Raw genomic sequence first — 19,005 nt, 5'->3', positions numbered from 1 at the left:
CAAAGATAATCTGAATAAACCTGCCAAAAAAACCCAAAAGAAGGAAGAGCTTTGCTGTAGTGAGGTTGGGGGGGGGGGGGGCTGGGTCCTCTCTGGTTCTAACCTGGCCCAATGGGAGTCCCATTGAAGGCAATGGTGCTGCCTCCTGGCCATGAGTCGGAGGAGAGGGAAAGGGGAGGGGAAGCTGTGCAGGAACCAGAGTTGGTGACTAAGGCTACATCCACACTGGAGAAATAACTCAGTTTGGCTCTGCTTTAACTCTTTGTGGCTATGGAATTCTGGGAGTTGGAGTTTGTTGTGGGCCCAGAGTGATGTCCGTGAGAGGAGGAAAACAGATCCCCCCTTCCTAAGGCTGCCCCACTCCATCCTCCCCCAAAGGAGGAGGATTGGATGAAGAAGAACTCTTTGGGGCTAATCAAAAGGGGGTGAATTTTCTCTCTTTTTGAAGCCCCCCTGGCCCTGGAGGAAGGAAGGAAGGAAGGCAAAAAGGTCCCTGGGGGGGGCACAAGGGGCCAGGAGCAGGGCAAACCCCAAACCCACCCTTTTGGGCAGAGAGAGAGATCTTGCAGGAGGCCTAATGGAGAGCCTCCCCCCTCCCACTCTTTCCTGTCAAAAACAGCTGCTTTTCCTCCCGGCTGCAGGAAGAGCTAGAAGCCCTGGAAGCCATAACAAAATGGAGGATCATGGGAATTGACATGGGGGGAATACCAGGGCTAAAACAGACATGCATATCACACCAAACAACACCGAATTGAATGCGAAGCAGACTGGGAATAGGATTTGTGAACTGGCTAGTTCACCGAATTTACTTAATTTGAAGTGGAATTGCATTCGGAATGCCAGCGATTGTGTGAGATAACCTATCATGCAACAACGTGAATACCCATGATTGCGTTCGGGATGACATTGGATTATACTTCCAATTTCCGTCATGTGATAACAATCAGTGTATGGGACCCCATGGAGAGGTAAATGTCCCATCCCTCTGATCCCTGCATTCTTCATTCTTGATTCTAGGCCTTGGCAAGACCTACTGGATTACTTACCACAAGAGGCTTTCTTGACTGAGGTTCTCAAAAAGGCTATTTACAATGTTGGCCTGAAGGCAAAGCAAGTTCATCTTCTTTATATACTCGCCCACATTCCCAATTTCTGCTTTTTCTTTCCTGTGTGGAACCTTCTGGTGATCCACAAGTTATTTTGGGCTGATCAAACTTCTTCCAAGACTCCTACCACTGATATGGCTCCTCTTGGGACTTTGCAGATTGCTCACAGGATACACAATGTAATTATTAAAAAACACACCCACATTTCTCCACAAACTGTGTATTTAAAAGGTTTATTTATAGTCCCTTGTGTGAGTTCCATAACATGTTTACAGATGTGCTGAAGGAGAAAAATGTACTTGAGGCTACTCTAGCAGGCTTTTCTCTATGAGTATTGGATGAACACTGGGTTGTAAGAAACTTTCCCCATGTTTTTTACATTTATACCAACTCTCAGCATACAGTTGCAAATGATTTAGGAAAGTATTTTCTCCTGTTAAATCTCCAATAAGATTTGTTTTCTCTCAGGTGGATCACAAGGTCAGGTCTCCAAATAAGCATCTTCCCCACTGTGTGTTTCTAGATTCTTCTCCCAGTTGGACTCTCTGGCAGCTCATAACATTAGACATATGTAAAAAAAAATCCTCCAATTCATGGCAGCACTATATTATTTCTCCTTTGAGGACTCCTTTGTGACTTGCAATCAAAACATTTCTAACACACTTGGCAAAGGGATAATTTCTGTCCTGTCTGGACTTGGTGGTGCTTCGTTTGGCTTGTTTTCCATTTGGACATTCTGGAGGTTCCCAAGATCTGAACCTGTCTGGAAGTCAGCAAGGTCTGAACTATAATCAAGACATTGAATTTTGGGTGGCTTCTCTCCTGCGTGCACTTTAAGGTGCCTCATAAGATGTGCATTTTGAGCAAAACATTTACCACACTGATGACACCTGTATGGCTTTTCTCCAGTGTGGACTCTCCGGTGGTTCACAAGGTGTATATTTTGACCAAAACATTTCCCACACTCTTGGCACTTGAAAGCTTTTTCTCCTCTGTGGGCTCTCTGATGCTTCACAAGTGGTGAACTGTGAGCAAAACACTTCCCACACTCCTGGCATCTGTATGGTTTTTCTCCTGTGTGGACCCTCAGATGTGTCACAAGTTCTGTCTTTTGACAAAAGCATTTCCCACATTCCTGGCACAGATAGGGCTTCTCCCCTGTGTGGATTTTCTGGTGTCTTGCAAGCTGTGAATTGCGAGCGAAATATTTCCCACATTCCTGGCATTTGTAGGGCTTCTCACCCGTGTGGACTCTCTGGTGGCTTACAAGGTGGGCGTTCTGAGCAAAGCATTTTCCACACTGCTGGCATTTGTATGCTTTCTCTCCTGTGTGAACTGTCTGATGCTTTGCAAGTTGGGAGTTACGAGCAAAACATTTCCCACACTCCTGGCACTGGTATGGTTTTTCTCCAGTGTGGACTGTCTGATGCATTGCAAGGTGTGAATTGCAAGTAAAACATTTTCCACACTCACGGCATTGGTATGGTTTCTCTCCTGTGTGTACTCGTTGATGCATCACAAGGTGTGAACTACAAGAGAAAGATTTCCCACACTCCTGGCAGTTGTATGGTTTCTCACCTGTGTGGACTCTCTGGTGACTGACCAGGGTCGAACCGTTAGCAAAACACTTTCCACACTCCAGACATTTGTATGGTTTCTCTCCTGTGTGAACTCTTTCGTGTATCAGAAGATGGGAATTATAAGCAAAACATTTCCCACAATCCTTGCATTTGAATGGTTTCTCTCCCACATGAACTCTCTCATGGGTTACACATTTTGATTTACGAGAAGGATATTTCCCAAATGCCTCATATCTACAGCATTTTTTCCCAGTGCGGGCACTCTCTTTTAGCTGAAGTGCCCTCGGTGGTGTAAAATCTTTCCCACACATGATGCATTTGGTGAGCGTGGCTCTTGTATAACTTTCTTTTCCAATCAATTTGATCTGCTGGTGGCTTCCGAGATCCAATGTTTGTGAAAAAGATATCCAACACTGAGCACACGTGTTAGTTTTCCTCCAGTTATCTGCTGAGTAGAAGAACAAGAGTTGACAATATTAAATCTTAATTTAGTGAGAGAAGGAGCCTTAGGGAGAAGAAAGGAAACAGAATGAAATATGAAGATCCTGAAAGATAATGAACAGTTTTGTTGTTATTGTTGTTGTATGCCTTCAAGTCATTTGCGACTTATGGCAACCCTAAGGTGAATCTATCATGGGATTTTCTTGGCAAGATTCGTTTTTAGGAGGTTTCCCATTGTCTTCCCCCGATATACTTCTTCAGCTAAAATACGCAAAAAGCTACTATTAAAATGCAGTTAAAATGCAATTAGACTAAATAAATAGATACATTTGTTCTGTCCGTAAAATATAAATCAGCTGAAAAATAAGAATTCTGTTTTAAAATAAGATGTTCCTGCTCGTTGTGTAATTTTAAAACCTAATGTATTTTAAAATGTTTTTAGCTTCTTCATACTTTCTTGCTGCTTTACACCTGTTTAACCTGTTTTAATGCTATTGGTAAGTTACCCTGAGATCTCCTGATATGAGGCAAGGTATAAATATTATACTTAAATAAATTAATTAATCACACCTGGGCTTTCCTCTGATCCCTGGTTGCTCAGCTCCTCCTCTTCCTCTTCTTTTATTACAAGGTCAGGAAACCCTAAAATGAGGGAATGAAGCAATATGGAGAGATCAGCAGGGTTGGCAGGTTTCATCCATGAACTAGTGGAACAAATCACCCTTGGAACATTTTTAACAGAATGGCAGAAAAAAAATCTCCTCAATTTAATTATTCCACTGAATTCATTTTCATGTCAGCTACCTCTAAAAACTGCAGGCGACCAATACCCTCTTATAAAAGAAATTCCCTTTTAGAGAAAAGAGCAAGTGTACAAAGGGACTGTTGGACTCAACAGAAGGCCCCAAGGGATGGCTCTATGCTGCCCCTGGAAGCACCGAATCGGGGGCCACAGTAACCACATGCCTTTCTGTGATGCAAAAAGCCACCGCAAAAAGTGGTTCTTTTTTGTGCCTTGGAAACGGTGCACTTGCCGTGGTGGTAGCAGCAGCTTTTCGATTCTCCTTTGGTGCAGCACGTTTCACTGCTGTGCCAACAGAGCACTGTTACACACCCCGCATGCGGTTGTACGTGCAGTGTGACACTGGCATGTGTAGCCTTAAAAAAAAAGTCTTTGTAGTTTTTTTCTTCAGGATTATTGGTATAACCTGTTTCTTATTCGTGTTTTCTACCAACACTTTATCCAATGCCTTGTCTCCAAATAATTGTCCTCCTTTAAATGGGATGAAAGCCAAGTTGTTCCTGGACTTCTGGTACATGTCCCAGTGTTTTAACCATAATGAACTTCTAGCTATTATCATAGTAGTTATTTCTCTGGATATATATGATATGGTATCATTTGCCGCGTCCACTATGTATTGTAATGCTTTTTGTATTCTTTCTAGAGGCTTTTGTAAAGTCTCCATGTCCACCTCATCATATGTTTGTAATCCAGTGTATGGAAACTCTAGCAAACATAGAAGCTGCTATGGATGCCTTAATTCTTTGCACATTAAACATGTGCCTTGTTCAGAGCACTGTCTGCTCTACATTCATCTGTGTTCTTCAATGGTGTATCTCATGCCTGGGTTGCTATTGCACCCGACACCAGGGCTGCAATAAGTGCATCTACATGTGATGCCTTTAGGAATTCTGTGTCTTTCCCAAAAGAATATAATTTGCTAGACTGAATTTGAAGACATCTACATTTTAATGGAGCTTTCCATTCTGTTATAAGGTCTTTAAATAATTCTGGTAAAGGAATGTTATTGTTCTGAAAGGTTTTCTTCTGTATTACTGATGGTAACTTATTTTGTGATTCTTCCTCAGTAATTTGTGCTGACTGATCTAAATTCAAAGTTCTCAATACTCATAGAATCATAGAGTTGGAAGAGACCGCAAGGGCCATCCAGTCCAACCCCCTGCCATGCAGGAAATCCAAATCAAAGCATCCCCAACAGATGGCCATCCAGCCTCTGTTTAAAAGACCTCCAAAAAGGAGACTCCTCCACTCTCCGAGGGAGTGTGTTCCACTGTCGAACAGCCCTTACTGTCAGGAAGTTCCTCCTAATGTTGAGGTGGAATCTCTTTTCCTGTTTGCATCCATTATTCCGAGTCCTGTTCTCTGGAGCAGCAGAAAACAAGCTTCTCTTCTTAATAAATGTCAAATATATTCATTATTAAACAATCTGTCTGATTCTACAGTCTGCCCCTGCCTTATGTGGGGGATCTGTTCCGGACACACACACACACTTATACTCAATCCCCATTCATTTGACTGGGGTGTGTCCACATGGTGCACCACTGGTGCACACCCCATTCATTGTATTAGGGCTTGCCGTTCGCCTGACCTCAAGTTCACATATGGCGAGCCTGTGTATGGCACGCGCCCATTGTATATTCATGTCATCGTCTTGATCTAGGGAATCATGAATTTAATCCACATTGGTTTCTTCCTTATGCCCTGTTTTCTGAAATGATGCATCCTCTACATGTTTCTTTTCATTCAACTTTTTCCTTGGGATTTCCTCACTGTAATCTCCTGCTTTTCTTCTTCTAGAAGAAATATGGCTCTCACTACTACGACAGGATTCCTCCTCATCTTGGTTCTGCGTATAGTTCATAAATTCTTGCCTTAACTCATCTTTACTGATGGGATACTGTGGGTCCTCTTGATTTTGAAGTATTTGTTCATTAACCTCAATTCTATGCTACTGCATTAGATTTTTAAAATTATTTCCGGTGCTATGAGTGTTTTGTCTCCTGTAGTTCTGAATTTGCCCCTAATGGATATGCTTGTGTGTGTGTGTGTGTGTGTATTACTGCATCTGTGAACTTACATTAATATCAGACACATTACTGGAAATGCTCTTATTGAATGTTTTCATTTTTGGGGCTTGAGTTGGTATAAACTGCAACTCTCTCTTCCTCTGAAGACTCTTTGCTGTATCTCTGGGGAAAAGGGTGAGCCTGCTGCTGTATCAAAGCCATGTGGGGGTTGGCTTTTTAGTTGTTTTTTATCTCTTTTTAATTCATTTCCCATAGCTGCCTCAGAGAGCTGCAGATTGGCCGTCACCTGGGGGCTAAGGTTTTTATTTGGAATTGTGGCTTTCTCTTTGCTGTGGTTGTCTCCTTTCTTATTTTTTCTCATTTCTTTACCCATCTTTGTTTTATTTCTTAATAAGAAGTCATGCTAGGAAAAATCATGTCTGGTTTGTTATGCAGGAAAAGAAAAACTGTCTGTGAATTGCAAGAGTTGAAGTCGTAACAGATGAAGAAGAAAAAAGAACTCCTGCAGGTCTGGGTTGCCATGCAGAAAGAACCCATTAGTAGTGGATTGATCCTGCTGCCATCCTGTTAATGGAAGATATATGAGGGAGGCAGAAAAGATGCGTTGGGTTTTTGGGAAGGTAAAAGTGGCGTAAGAAATAAAACAGAATTTCCCTTTTTCAGTGGTGTTTGTTCTTAGCTCCAAAAAACTTTTATTTCCTACCTTTATTCCCTTATATGGGGAATATATTCCCAGGCCACGTCACAAACTTGAGTTTTTTAAAAAGTGCAGTTCAAAGAATAAATAAGGTATAAGAAATAAGCCCACAATAAGTTCCAGTGTATTGTAATTCATTTGGCTGGAATCAAGCAAAACAAAATGAAATATTTGGTACCACAAAAAACTGAAATATTAGCCCAGTGGTGTACCTAGTCTATCTGCCACCTAGAGCAGATTAATTTCTAACACCCCCAGAATGGGGAGAACTGGAGAACCCACTTCTCAGTCCGTGTCCCTTGAAGAGCTGCAGGTCACTCTAATCTCATTCATCTTTTCGAAATGCGGATATTGAGCATCAGAGGCCTCTCATTTGCCATATGCCAGGCCACTCGCACTACGCTGGCTGGATCCTTTCTCTTCATTATTAACAATTAGCTTTTCTACTTTTTCCAAGTTGGAAAGTTCAAAGAAAACACATATACACACCAAACCACGATTGACTGTGTGAGGGAAAATGTTGGCCCAGTTTCAGAAAATTCAAAACACTCATCTGTCAGGATCTGAGTCCCTGAGAGTTCCTGCCATGCTTGTTAGTCATTTATGCTATATCTACTTTGCTTTGTATTCTTGGATGATGGGATATGTCATACCTTTTGTATTATCACAGATGGACAGAATGTTTATCTATGCTGGAACTGGTTAATGAGAAGATCAATAGGAATCCACTGTCTAGAATTGAGGAGAGTAATTGTGCCACTGTATTCTGCTTTGGTCAGGCCTCACCTGGAATATTGACAAGTTGGAACATGTCAAGAAGAGGGCAACCAAAATGGTGAGAAATTTGGAAACCATCAAGCTCTATGAGGAGTGACTTAGGGAGCTATGTTTAGCCTGGAGGAGAGAAGGACAAGAGGTGATATGATAGTCATGTTTAAATATTTGAAAGCATGTCACATCAAGGATTGAGCAAGTTTGTTTTCTGCTGTTCCAGAGAATAGGACATGGAGCAATGGAACTGAAGCTACAGGAAAACAGATTCCACTTAATCCTCCTGACAGAGCTGTTCAACAGTGGAATGTGCTGCCTCGAAACGTAGTAGATTTTCCTTCTTTAGGGAGGATTTTAAGCAGGGGCTGGATGACCATCTGTTGGGAATACTTTCATTGTGTCTTCCTGCATGGCAGGACAACCTAGGAGGAGAGATCTGTCACAGTGTCTTTAAAGATTACAGCCCTGAAAATAAGGATTGGGCAATACCTAGGCCTGTTATTTTTTACTCACTTTTAGAGTTACTGTAAACTGTGAGGTTTTTGGTACAAAATATTGGTAGAAATGTTGCAAATAATCTCGAAATATTTAGCAAATTCTTTTCCCCCAACAGGCTGTAAACCAGAAGTTACCTTTCTATTTACTTCCTTTTTCCAAAAAGCTCTCTCTCAGGCTTAAAACAGCCTAGGACTCTCTAGGTTTATGCCCCCCATAGACCCTAAAAAGCACATGAAGGTGTATGGGACTCCATGGGAAGGCAAATGTCCCATCTCCCTGATCCCTGCAGTTGCTCACTCTCGATTCTAGGCCTTGGCCAGACCTACTGGACTTTTTACTACAAGAGGCTTTCTTCCCTGAGGTTCTCAAAAGGCTCTTCAGAATGTTAGCCTGAAGTCAAAGCAGGTTCATCTTCTTTATATACCTTCCCACATTCCCAAGCATTTCTACATTTTCTTTCCTGTGTGGAACCTTCTGGTGATCCACAAATTATTTTGGGTGACCAAACGTCTTCCAAGACGCCTACCACTGACATGGCTCCTGTTGGGACTTTACAGATGACTCTCAGGATACACAATGTAATTTTTTAAAAAAACACACATTTCTCCACACATTCTGTGCATTTAAAGGGTTTATTTGTAGTCTTCTTGTGTGAGTTCTGTAGCATGTTTTCAGATGTGCTAAAAGAGAAAAATGTTCCTCAGGTTACTCTGGCAGGCTTCTCTCTACTCTGGAGACACAAGTATTGGCTTTGGTTGCAAGAATCTTTTCCCATGCTCTTTAAAATTATACCAACTCTCAGCATACAGTTGCAAATGATTTATGAAAGCATTTTCTCCTGTTAAATCTCCAATAAGATTTGTTTTCTCTCAGGTGGATCACAAGGTCAGGTCTCCAAATAAACATCTTCCCCACTGCTAGTTTTTTTTACAGTTTCTTCTCCCAGTTGAACTCTCTGGCAGTTCATAACCTTAGACATGTGTCAAAAAATATCTCCCATTCATGGCAGCACTATATTATTTCTCCTCCGAGGACTCCTTTATGACTCGCAATCAAAATATTTCCGACACACTTAGCAAAGGGATAATTTCTCTCCTGTCTGGACTTGGTGGTGTCTAGTTTGGATTGTCTTCCATTTGGACATTCTGGAGGTGGTCTGAACCTGTCTGGATGTCGGCAAAGTCTGAACTGTAATCAAGACATTGGATTTTGAGCGGCTTCTCTCCTGTGTGCACTTTCTGGTGCCTCATAAGAGATGCATTTTGAGCAAAGCGTTTATCACACTGATGGCACCTGTATGGCTTTTCTCCAGTGTGGACTCTTCGGTGGTTCGCAAGGTGTATATTTTGACCAAAACATTTCCCACACTCTTGGCACTTAAAGGCTTTTTCCCCTCTGTGGGCTCTCTGATGCTTCACAAGTGGTGAACTGTGAGAAAAACACTTCCCACACTCCTGGCATCTGTATGGGTTCTCACCTGTGTGGAACCTCCGATGGGCAACAAGTTCTGTCTTCTGATAAAAGCATTTCCCACATTCCTGGCACAGATAGGGCTTCTCCCCTGTGTGGATTTTCTGATGTCTTGCAAGCTGTGCACTGCGAGCGAAATATTTCCCACATTCTTGGCATTTGTAGGGTTTCTCACCTGTATGGACACTCTGGTGACTTACAAGGTGGGCGTTCTGAGCAAAACATTTTCCACACTGCTGGCATTTGTATGCTTTTTCTCCTGTGTGAACTGTATGATGCTTTGCAAGTTGGGAGTTTCGAGCAAAACATTTTCCACACTCCTGGCACTGGTATGGTTTTTCTCCTGTGTGGACCCGCTCATGTGTCACAAGTTCTGTCTTTGAACAAAATGATTTTCCACATTCCTGGCACAGATAACGTTTCTCCCCTGTGTGGATTATCTGATGTCTCGCAAGCTGTGAATTTCGAGCGAAATATTTTCCACATTCCTGGCATTTGTATGCTTTCTCTCCTGTGTGAACTCTTTCATGCATCAGAAGATTGGAATTACAAGCAAAACATTTCCCACAATCCTGGCATTTGAATGGCTTCTCTCCTGTGTGGACTCGTTGATGCATTGCAAGCTGTGAACTAGAAAAGAAAGATTTCCCACACTCCTGGCAGTTGTATGGTTTCTCACCTGTGTGGACTCTTTGGTGCTTGACCAGGGTTGAACCATGAGCATAACTCTTTCCACACTCCAGACATTTGTATGGTTTCTCTCCTGTGTGAACTCTTTCATGTATCAGAAGATGGGAATTATAAGCAAAACATTTCCCACAATCCTGGCATTTGAATGGTTTCTCTCCCATGTGAACTCTCTCATGGGTTACACGTTTTGAATCACAAGAAGGATATTTCTCAAATGCCTCATATCTAACGCAATTTTTCCCAGTGCGGGCACTCTCTTTTAGCTGAAGTGCCCGTGGTTGTGCAAAATGTTTTCCACACCTGATGCATTTGGCAAGCTTGACTCTCAAATAACTTTCCTTTTCAGTCAACTTGATTTGTTGGTGGCTTCTGAGATCCAATGTTTGTGAAAAAGATATCCAACACTGAGCACATGTGTTAGCTTTCCTCCAGTTATCTGCTGAGTAGAAGGACAAGAGTTGACAAAATTAAATCCCAAATTAGTGAGAGGAGTCTTAGGGAGCAGAAAGGAAACAGAACAAAATATGAAGATCCTGAAAGATAATATGCACTTTTGTTGTTATTATTGTTGTATGCCTTCAAGTCATTTGTGACTTATGGCAACCCTAAGGTGAACCTATCATGGTCTTTTTCTTGGCAAGATTTGTTTTGGGGCAGTTTCCCATTGCCTTTCCCTGAGGCTGAGAACATGTGACCAGCCCAAGGTCACCCAGGAGGTTTCATGCCTGAGTTGGGAATCAAGCCCTTGTCAGAGTTGTAGTCCCAACACTCAAACCACTACACCACACTGGCTCTATTATTTCACTTGGTCTGAATACTGTATTTATGTTGATGCAATATAGAATTTCCATTTTTGGCTGCCTTGGTAGCAGGTGACACTTTGTACTTGGGCACCTCCTTAAATGATCATGTAAAAAGTCTTTCCATTGTTGCATGGTAGGTTAGACAGGTTAATTAATTAATATGTTTTTCAAACAAAGTAATACTAAGATAATCACTTTGAGTGGTTCCACCATCCATGTCTATTTCCAAGAGTCTAGGTTGTATAGTCTTAGACCTATAGCAGAGACAGGTGGACACACACACATAATTTCTTCCTTCTTCTTTTCCTTCTCCTTCTCCTTAATATTATTGTTAATCATGGATTGGTGTTTGCCATGGTCAAGTTTCCCCCACGACTTCCCCCATAGGCTGTACTCCCCATACAGCCTACACTCCCCTACACAGCAAGTCCAAATATCTGTTTAGAATCATAGAGTTGGAACAGACTGCAAGGGTCATCCAGTCCAACCCCCGCCATGCAAGAACTCAAAATCAAAGCATTCCTGACAGATTCCATTCAGCCTCTGTTTAGAAACCTCCAAAGAAGGAGATTCCACCACACTCTGAGGGAGTGTGTTCCACTGTCGAACAGCTCTCATTGTCAGAAAGATCCTCCTAATGTTTAGGTGGAATCTCTTTTCCTGCAGTTTGAATCTATTGCTCCATGTTCTATTCTCTACAGCAGGAGAAAACAAGCTTGTTCCATCCTCAGTACGACACCCCTTCAAATACCTAAACAGGGCTATCATATCACCTCTTAAACATCTCTTCTCCAGGCTAAACATACCCAGCTCCCTAAGTCGTTACTCATAGGGCATGGTTTCCAGACCCTTCATCATTTTTACTGCCCTCCTTTTTACACGCTCCAGTTTTCCTATGCAGTCAAGTCTCAAAATGGCTCCATAATGGTGCCGCAACAACGTACACTTCCCAGGATTCCATAGCATTAAGCCATGGGACTTAAAGTGGTTTCAAACCAGATTATTTCTGCAGTACAGATGCAGTCAGATAGATAATCTGATTGTGGAATAAGGCAATGTATCCTATGTGATAACTCTAATTATGAACCTCCAGTTAAATGAACCCTCACCTGACTGATCCACAGCAGTACTAGGACCTTCCTCAGATCCCTGGTGATCCATAATACAGATCTTTTCGTCTTCCTCCTGTTTTATTATAACATCAGGAAATTCTGAATTGAAATAAAGAGGCATGGAGACAAGGAATCACTACCAGCAGTCTCAGGTAATGCAAAAAATCAAAACAAAAACCCTTTTCCTGGTAGTTAGGAGAATCAATACTGAGGCTGGAAAGTTGGACAAATTCATTGACTTAATAATAATAATAATAATAATAATAATAATAATAATAATTCATTATCATCAACATCATTATTTGAATCCCATCTTTTCCCTTTAATCAGGACTCAAAGTGATTTATAAACTAAAGCAAACACAATACAGGCATATCCCAGTTAACAAAGCCTCATCACACCTGCCCAGACTAACATTTCTTCTTCATCCTCTGCCTAGGTGGAAGCTTTTTAGCAACATCAGCACTGAGGGGATGGTGAAGGAGTGGTTGCAGCTATGTGTGTGTGGTAAACAATGCAATAAAGCTTGAGTTGCGAAAGATCAGGATTTTGCTGTAGTGATAAGCTCCTAGTGTAAGTGAATCTGTCTTTCTGCAACAGGCAAGGTAAACTACTACAAATAAAAGTAAACCCCAACAGTCCCTTACAGAGTTTGCACGAACAACAAATCAGAGAGAAAAGGGGTAAGCAGATAAGCAGCTATTTCCACTATGTTAAAAAGGCTTGAGGTCCAAAACACATTGCAGAAATAATCCAGTATGTAATAATCCAGTATGACATCATTTTAACTGCCCAGGCTCAATGTTAGGGAATCATGGGCATTGTAGTTTATTGTGGCATCAGAAATCCCTGGATGAATTTTCGGAGAAACCATAAAATGATCTCTAGAAGGTCCTAAATATTTTGTGTACTTATGCAAGGCTTATCTGGCCAAGTTGTTTCATTCCATGTGTAGACAGTAAGGAGTTTTGAATTAAAAAAAATATTGAACTCCCTTTTCTTTTTTCTTTTCTTTGTTTGTTCTTGTGGTGGTTTTGTTTATTCTGTGTTTATTTATTTTTTGGTAATGCTGGCATTTATCCCTATTCTTTTCATCTTATATCTGACTTTCCAAGTTATTTCAGGTGCCAAATGTTCTGCTAAAGTCATAATGTCCAGGAACACATCTACTTCATTAACTGGGATATATCTGTTTAGCTAAAACGTATTAAAGGTTACTGTTAAAATGCTATTAAATTGTCAGTGACATGAAGAACAATTTAAAATGCATGACTTGACAAATAGTATTTTGTTTTAAAATAAATAAAAAATAGTAGGTGGAAGAACAATAAAGGAGAATGCCTATCTGGCTTCCCTAGAGAGGAGGGACAGCTGAGGATCATACACCAGGAAGGCCCTGACTTAATATTAACAGGATCCTGTGAAGTTGAAAGCATGTTTTAATGCTGTTTGTAAGCCACCCTAAAATCTCCTGATACAAGGCAGGGTATAAATATTTTAATAAATAAATAAATTGCACCTGGGCTTTCCCTTGATCCCTTGCTCAGCTCCTCTTCTTCCTCTTCCTTTATTACAAGGTCAGGAAATCCTAAAATAAGGGAATGAAGCAAGAAGGAGAGGTCAGCAGGATTGGCAGGTTTCATCTGCAAACTAGTTGGACAAATCACCTTTGGAATATTTTTGACCAACTGGCAGGGAAAAAAAATCTCCTCAATTTAATTTTTCCATTGAATTCATTTTCATGCCAAGTACTTCTAAAAACTGCAGGAGACAAACACCCTCTTACAAAAGAAATTCCGTTTTAGAGAAAAAGAGCAAGGATGGGGATGGGATATGTCTCTTCAGATGGTGTCTTCTGTGATACCAATGTATACCAGCGGTTTCTGATGCCAAGTGGGATGATGGAATTGAATTCATACTCTGATGCATGACTCCCAAAGACCTCTGGTTGGTTACTATGCTAGCAAAATGATAAACTACACCATTTTTAGTCTTATCTAGCAATGGATAGACAATTCTGTTATTTTTGCTATTAACTAGATTTTTAAAAAACAACACATGATTTCCGGCCAGTGTGTGAAATCTGTAAATTATGATAATCTTTTTTTAAAAAGAACACCCTGAAATGAAATTCACCCCCATTTGCACCAGCTAGTTCCATAATGGAGAGGCCCATATTGAGCCTAATAGGCAAGCAAGCAGCTTCTGAGAGATGATCATGGAAATGTTACTCACCTCAGAGTTAAAAAAGGAATCCAGACTTTCTGCCTGAAACCCTGGAGAGACATTGCTGGTCAGAAAGAGTCAATACAGGGGATTGGAAGAGCAATAGATAGCCTGATTGTGATATAAAGCAGTGTGTCCTATGAGATAAAACTGATTATAAATCTCCAGTTATATGAACTATTCTCTGACCTGGCTGATCCGGAGCAATGCTAAGACTTTCCTCAGATCCTTGGTGATCCACAACACACATCTTCTCTTCTTTGTCTTGCTTTATTATAACACCAGGAAATCCTGAATTGAAGGAAAGAGGCATGGAGACAACTAGTCACTAACAGAGGATTCAGGTAATGTAAAAAACAAAACAACACCCTTGGCCTGGTAGCTAGGAGAATCAATATGAATCCTGGATGTTGGACAAATTCATTGACTTCATAATAATTCATCATCATTCTCTCCATCTGTATCCCATCTTTCCCCCTTAATCCAGGACTCAGGATGACCTACAGACTAAAACACAATACAGGCATAGCTCAGTTAAAAAAGCCTCTGACAGTGAAAATCCTTTTTACAAAACCTTATCAAGTCTGCCCAGTCCACTTTTCCTCTTCATCTTCTTCCTAGCTGGAAGCTCTTTAGCAACATCAGCACTGGGAGGATGGTGAAGGGGAGGCTGAAGCAGCATGTTTGCAGCAAACAATGCAGTAAAGCTTGAGTCAGGAAAGAGTATGATTCTGCTCTAGCCGATCCTACTGTAAGTATGTATGTCTGCCTACAGGCAAGGTAAACAGTAAATAAAGGTAAATGGAGAGAAAAAGGCTCAGCAGATAAGTTTTCCTCAGCAGCTACCTCCAGTATGTTTAAAAGGCTTATAGGTTTAGGCACCAATACGGAAATCATAATAAAACCAGAGGGTAGTGAAAGTGCAGGGGGGGATCCCTGAATGCATTTTGGGAGAAACCATAAAGTGATCTCTAAAAAGTCCCAAACATTTCTGGGTACTTAGGCAAGGCTTACCTGACCAGGCTGTTTCATTCCATGTGTGCAGAGTGATTAGTTTTGAATAAAAAAGGTACTGAAACAATATACTTGCTCTACTTCCTCAGATGCGTGGAGTTAACAATAAAGTATAGCCTGCAGAAATGTTTGCCTCAGCCAAGCAATATTGTGGAATGATGCAAGGGAAATGTGCTCTCTTCACAACCAGAGCTACTTTGAAGGGAGATGTGTAGAAGCCATGTAAGGGATAGGAAGGAACAGTCATGGCACAAAATCCAGGGCCTTTTCACACTGTACAAATAAAGCACTATGATTCCACATTACCTGCCATAGCAACACCCTTGGGAATCCTGGGATTTGTATTTAGGGAGGGTTATTTAGAACAATTCTCAGCCAGAGAGCTCAAGTGCCTCCCCAAACTACAAATTCAAAGATTCCATTAGAAACAGAAATGGCAGTTAAAGTGGAATCGTAGTGTTATAACTGTGTGGTGTAAAAGGACTGCAGGGAAAGACCCTCAAATCATCCATTTACTTTACCTGAGCTGATATCTGTGAAGGTCTTGGGTTCCTGCTTGAGTAGGCTACATGGCACCTCTTCCTGTTCCAGCTTGACCATCACTTCAGGGACCCCTGATTAGGAGAAAAAAGTAAGAAAATGGGATGTAGAGCAGGGAGACATGGGATTTAGAGCAGGGAGACATTGACCTTCCAGACTACAGAAGAGGAGAGCTGGCCTGGCTTTCATATAAATTTTACAGCAGAAATGGGAAACTTTGAGGACTCAAGATGTTATTGGACTGCAACTCATATAACCATCTCCACTGGCTCTGCTGTTTGAAGCTGATGGCATCTGCAATCCAACAACATCTGAGCGACACCACATGTTTCCCATTCCTGCTCTCAAGCCAAGTGTAAATATGTAATTCTTAAAGACATCAGATTTTGTTACCTCACCTGCATTGGGCTGTTGTGATGGAGCATTCATTTTCTCCAAGGCAAGATGATTGGGAAAGCAAGGTTTTTGTTCAGGCCAGGAGATCAGATCAGGCTTAACAAGTGCAAATCCTGCTCAGAGAAAAAGAGACAGAGAAAATGTATTTTAGTGTGCATTAGGATCTGAATTATGGAGCTGCGTGCTAAAAAATAACTAACAATGCACATTTATGTGCCCTGGTAGTGCAATGGTTAATTGCTTGTACTGCAGTCATAACTCTGTGAGTTCGATCCCACAAGGCTCCAGGTTGACTCAGCCTTCCATTCTTTCGTAGGTTGGTAAAATAGGCACCCAGCTTGTTGGGGGCAATTGGCCTACACATTATAAACCACTTAGAGAGTGCTTGAGTTCACTATGAAGCAGTATAGAAATGAAAAGTGTTATTTATGGTCCAAAACTCCAATCAAACAGAAATGCCCCTGTAGCTCACCTGAATTGGTCTCTGGGAAGGTCTTCAGATCCTCCTGATGCAGGCCACGTGGCTCCTCTTCTCGTTCCATCTTGATTCTTCTATCAGGAAACTCTGGTTGATAGAAAAGGGTGAGAAAAATGGGGGGGTTAGAAGGACAAATCAATTCTATGATTCTATACAAGAAAAGGACACATTTTCAGTACAAATCTCTAGAAGAAGAGTGGAGAAGATTGGTCTTCCCCATAGATAATGTTGGACTACAAGTCCCATCAGATTTGTTGTTATTTATTTTATTTTTATTTGAATGGCCGCACTTTCCCTTCTCCTGCTCTAGTGTTTAATGTCAATATTTATTTATTTATTTATTTATTTATTTATTTATTTATTTTTCATTTGTATGCCTTTCTCCCAGAAAAGGACCCAAAGCAGCTCACAAATAAAAACATTTTAAAAACATATCACAATAAAAACAATTCAAAACGTCAAATAAAAACAATATAAAATTACATATATTAAAAACTACAATACCCACTCCAGCTAACAAATATCCCAGCTTAAAAAAGGTGCATCTTACACTGTCCATATTTGTTCCCTCACCTGTCTTGGGCTGTGAGGCAAAGTTCATTTTCTCTGAGACAAGTCGGTCCAGAAACCAGGGGTCCTGCTCAAGTCAGGGGGTCGAATCAGGCTTGACAAGTGGAATTCCTGTGTCAAAAATACACAGAAAGAAAAGGAGACGGAGAGAAATAGAGAGACTTTGAATGAGGATCTGATGTATGGATTTATTGGTGTCGTCGTTGTGTGCCTACAAGTAGGTTCCAAGTAAGGCAAACCCTAAGGCAAACCCATCAGGGGCTTGCTGTTTGCTCAAAGAATCCACAGAGCTGGAAGAGCCCCCAAGGGCCACCCAATCCAACCTGCTGCCAGTCCCAGAATGCACAGCCAAAGCATCCCCCACCCAACATTCTGTTTAAAAACTTCAGTGAAGGAGAATCCATTCTCTTTTGCAGTCGCCTATTACACTGGCAAACACCTTTTTACAAGCACCTTTTCCTACTGTGTCAGCATTTGTGGAGCGTAATTTGTGTTTCCCAAGATTTTAATCTTTTTTAAAGGAAACTTAAATATATAAATATGAAAGATTAATCTGTTAGAGTCTGTCTTTCATAGCAGAACAGCAGAAATGTGACCCTAACTACTGTATTTTTATCTATACCTGCTTTCTTAAACAATAAAGACTGACTAGGGCCTGATACATACAGGCGCTTTGTGGCATGGTGGCAGCAATTCTGGGGCCAAGGATGCTCCTGAACCCTAGTACATGCGGGCGGCCCCATTTTTGAGCGGCACTGCCCACACGAGGCATGTATTGATGACATGTGGGCATCTCAGCACCCACACGTCTCTAAAAGGAAATGGCATCGTAAGGGCTGCAACGCAGCTCTTATGATGTCGCAAAAAAGGAGCCGCTCCAGGTGGCTCCTTCTTTACTGCGCAGCTGTGCCATACGGTCTGGTTGCCGCAGGAATGCTGCGCAGCACAATGGGACAGCATTTCCTTGCTGGTCTGTCCTGTGCCACAGAAAGACAACAAACATGTGGTTTGCAGTTTTAAAAACAATAATAATGGCTTCAATAAATAATTACATAATAAAAACTAAATCCTAATCTAAAGATGGTTTAGGAGAGATAGTATTACCATCTTTTATACAGCAGGAAGATGGAGAGAAGACTGTTAGACTAACAGTCAGGCTAGAGACTAACTGTCAGACTAACAGTTTAGAATCATGAGAGAGAGACAGTTAGTCTTAAAGAGAGAGACCCAAATAGGAATCCCCTTCTATATAATGAGTGAAAGAAAATGGATACGTTTCTTCCAAAACTTTTTAACTCGTACTGTTTTAAAATTTGGTAGCTGCCTTGAATCCTTATATGGAGAGAAAGGCGGGATATAAATAAATAAATAAATAAATAAATAAATAAATAATACAATTAAAACTAAACACCAATCTTTCTTTAAAAACCATCTTTTGTCAAAGGTTTGTCAGAATAAGAGAGCCTTTGAGGGAGCCATTTAAGCCTTCCTAGGGAGGAAGCTATAATTGTCACAATTCAAAGAGAGTAGAAATGATGACAAATAATTATTTAAATAATAATATTATTGGGGCCTTTTGGCAGGAAAAACAGACTTGTTGGACTTTTATTTGTTGTTGCTGTTCTAATACTTTAGGTTTTAAACTGATTCTGAATTTTATTTAATTGCCTTTTAACTTTTGCATCCTCTGAATTTGAATTCTACAGGAAGCCCGCGCCTGTCTGATGGGTCAGAGATTGGAGGACTGTCAAAAAAGTAGAATTGGTTGAAAAGAGGAACCCAGT

The 19,005-nt window shown here is 41.1% G+C and overlaps 2 protein-coding genes and 1 pseudogene across 4 annotated transcripts in view; 1 reads left to right on the top strand and 2 right to left on the bottom strand.

The window, feature by feature from the left end:
• The window catches only part of LOC149320848 (uncharacterized), a 93,368-nt gene that overhangs the window by 16,958 nt on the left and 57,405 nt on the right, over nt 1-19,005 (top strand). The gene's annotated exons all lie outside the window — the stretch shown is intronic.
• LOC149320851 (uncharacterized) lies at nt 1,211-18,390 on the bottom strand. Of its 2 annotated transcripts, none has more exons than XM_089504269.1 (10): nt 18,326-18,390; nt 17,225-17,332; nt 16,646-16,738; nt 16,176-16,286; nt 15,759-15,851; nt 14,413-14,514; nt 13,517-13,585; nt 11,995-12,096; nt 3,698-3,769; nt 1,211-3,134 (listed from the first exon to the last, which is right to left on the bottom strand). In XM_089504269.1, exons 2-10 carry the CDS (start codon nt 17,250-17,252, stop codon nt 1,750-1,752), a joined length of 2,055 nt encoding a protein of 684 aa, XP_089360395.1. In that variant the 5' UTR covers nt 17,253-17,332; nt 18,326-18,390; the 3' UTR covers nt 1,211-1,749. The 2 variants fall into 2 exon arrangements, with proteins under 2 accessions (XP_089360395.1, XP_089360404.1); XM_089504278.1 differs by having other exon boundaries at nt 1,211-3,131.
• LOC149320852 (uncharacterized) lies at nt 8,542-11,139 on the bottom strand (annotated as a pseudogene). The gene is made up of 2 exons (XR_016279422.1): nt 11,081-11,139; nt 8,542-10,521 (listed from the first exon to the last, which is right to left on the bottom strand). The product of XR_016279422.1 is annotated as an uncharacterized LOC149320852 (transcript).

The sequence above is a fragment of the Sceloporus occidentalis genome, unplaced genomic scaffold (genome assembly GCF_023333645.1).
Source record: "Sceloporus occidentalis isolate IW3139 unplaced genomic scaffold, rSceOcc1.0.p SCAF_1, whole genome shotgun sequence".
NCBI classification, from domain to species: domain Eukaryota; kingdom Metazoa; phylum Chordata; class Lepidosauria; order Squamata; family Phrynosomatidae; genus Sceloporus; species Sceloporus occidentalis.
The sequence above is the reverse complement of the archived record's forward strand: the minus strand, read 5'-3'. Positions and strand labels throughout refer to the sequence as shown.

Bases quoted from the DNA above. Each gene is read 5' to 3' on its own strand.
- LOC149320851 (XM_089504269.1), bottom strand. From the start codon at position 17,252: ATGAACTTTGCCTCACAGCCCAAGACAG. The intron at 15,852-16,175 runs GTGAGGTAACAA...TCTCCTAATCAG, and splicing joins ATCACAACAGCCCAATGCAG to GGGTCCCTGAAGTGATGGTC. The intron at 3,770-11,994 runs GTGAGGGTTCAT...CCCTCATTTTAG, and splicing joins TACTGCTGTGGATCAGTCAG to GGTTTCCTGACCTTGTAATA.